Source organism: Sitodiplosis mosellana, unplaced genomic scaffold (assembly GCF_009176505.1).
Source record: "Sitodiplosis mosellana isolate CC-2019 unplaced genomic scaffold, AAFC_SMos_1.0 Smas_scaffold_4568, whole genome shotgun sequence".
NCBI lineage: Eukaryota > Metazoa > Arthropoda > Insecta > Diptera > Cecidomyiidae > Sitodiplosis > Sitodiplosis mosellana.
Genome location: NW_022599810.1, coordinates 1 through 2,455, shown reverse-complemented (window position 1 = coordinate 2,455; position 2,455 = coordinate 1). Strand labels below are relative to the sequence as shown.

The following is a 2,455-nucleotide window of genomic DNA, read 5'->3' as shown; positions in this document are numbered from 1 at the left end:
TCATTGTACTTGTGGAGAAATTAGGTATTTTTGAAAAGCAATCACTTCATTTGTTGAATTGCATTGAAAACTTCAAAAAATGGTCGTTGTTCCATTGAAATAAAAATCAAACAATCACCACTTAACAGGCATTCAAACAGTGAGTCAAGTGTTGTGGAAAAACGGTTGCCCATAATGAATATTCGAGTGTATTTATTTGCTATGAGTTTTGTTTGATTGCAAGAATGTTTTTCTTAACATGGAATCATAATGCTAAGACCGATTTCTTATGCATATTACACAATAATACGTTAGATGTTAGCCACAAAATGCTGGAATATATGCTCATTTTGCCATTCCAACTCGTTCGCAATGCCGTTCAATCTCTTTGAGACGTCCAATAAGGAACTGTAGTTCTTCGGCATTGCACACAAATTCGGTAATTGTTTCACGTTCACCGCTCAGCCCTTTGTACCTCCCAAAATTGATGCGAAAATTCAGGGCACCGGTGGTTGAATCGATTTGCGATGATTTCACATCGCAAGTCAGTTTCCATTCGACATTCGTTACGTGCGGCACACTTAATCCCGTCGTCAAATTTTGTATTCGCAACGATGTTTGATTCTTTTCGTATACGGAGATCAACTCTTCGGTGGCCACATCTGATATGCTGTGCTCTTCAAGCAATTCTCTTAATATCGCATTATCCAAGTCATGTTTGATTGCCAAGAACATCAACGTCAACACCGCATATTCACCGTTTTGCTTTGTGTTAACAAACTTTCTCCACTTTGTACCCTTATTTTTTCTACAGCGAAATGACACTGTAATAAAAGCGGAGACAGCATTGATTTATGATGCGGTGCATCTTTTTTCGAAAGCACTGCATGATCTAGACACGAGCCAACAAATTGATATCCAACCACTTTCATGCGATGGGCAAGATACTTGGCCACATGGATACAGTTTAATCAACTACATGAAAATCGTACGTGCCAAACGTTTTTTCCATTTTTGCTATTTGCGTTGTCATGTCCCCGTTTCCATCATTTTCTCTGTCTTTGCTATGTCCTTTTTTTTATTTTTCGAACAATTGTCACATATTTGTTTTTTTTTTAACGGGTTTCAGGTGGAAATGAAAGGCCAAACGAATGTAATTAAGTTCGATAATCAAATTGAGCCCGAGTGGAATACGGAAAATTGGTGACTGGAATTCAACTCAAGGGGTTAACTTCACAAGATCGTTCAAGGAACAAGTACAAGATATGGTGGAAAACTTGAAGAATAAAACACTGGTTGTTACGGCACTTTTGGTATGTTTAACAAGGTTATCCCTGAAGATTTGTGTTGGAATATTCAGATTTCATTCAAATAATTTGAAAAAAAAAAAACGAATGTTTTGATTTCCAGAGCGACCCCTATGTGATGAGGAATGATTCTGCGGCTAAGCTGACTGGCAATAATCAATTCGAAGGCTATGCCAATGATTTGATACGTGAGATATCGATGATACGCGGTTTCAATTTCACATTCCGCTTAGTACCAAATGGACGATACGGTAGTTTGAATAAGCTAACCAGTGAATGGGATGGAATGGTTCGAGAGTTACTGGAACAGCGAGCAGATTTGGCTATTGAAGATTTGACCATTACATACGAACGAGAACACGTTGTTGACTTTACAATGCCGTTTATGAATTTGGGCATTTCCGTACTTTGCCGAAAACCAGTTAAACAACCACCGAATTTGTTCTCATTTTTGTCACCACTTTCTTTGGGTAGGCTCTGATTCAACTCTTTTGATAAAACTTTCATTTGGAAGAAATTTATGCAGAATTTTCATTTTTCTCTCATTACAGATGTTTGGATTTATATGGCAACAGCTTATTTGGGTGTTTCGGTGTTGCTGTTCATTCTAGCTCGATTTACGCCTTACGAATGGTCTAACACTCAACATCCAGACACGGCTGAGACTCAATTCACACCGATGAATTGTATGTGGTTTGCCATCGGCTCACTTATGCAGCAAGGATGCGACTTTTTACCAAAGTACGAGCTAAAATCTATTTGTAACTGGTTTCAAATATCATTTTCTTTTTTTTGAACACCAATTTGAATTACAGAGCGGTTTCAACACGAATGGTGGCTGGAATGTGGTGGTTCTTCACATTGATTATGCTATCCTCATACACGGCCAATTTGGCTACCTTTCTCACGGTTTTTGCTATGTTCATTTTTTAGTTTTCTTCTGATTCGAACAATTTTCACATTTTTGTTTTTAAAAAAAATGGTTTTAGGTCGAACGAATGGATTCGCCAATTGAAAGTGCCGAAGATTTGGCAAAACAGACCAAGATTAAATACGGTGTTCTCAATGGCAAAAAAAAAAACATTTGAAAAAAAAAAAAACAATTTTGATGCAAAACATCAAAATTTTATTACATTTTCATTTGTTTTATTTGTTTCTTTCGTAAAAAA

General features: G+C 36.9%; 1 protein-coding gene across 1 annotated transcript; it reads left to right on the top strand.

Annotated features, from left to right (window-relative positions):
* Nucleotides 1–496: 496 nt before the first annotated feature.
* On the top strand, nt 497–2,219 carry LOC129572263 (glutamate receptor ionotropic, kainate 1-like). The gene is given in 6 exon segments (XM_055452209.1): nt 497–967; nt 1,109–1,152; nt 1,154–1,292; nt 1,390–1,756; nt 1,838–2,027; nt 2,102–2,219. Coding segments are annotated over 6 exon segments (1,179 nt in total). The 5' UTR covers nt 497–646.
* The last annotated feature ends 236 nt before the right edge of the window (nt 2,220–2,455 follow it).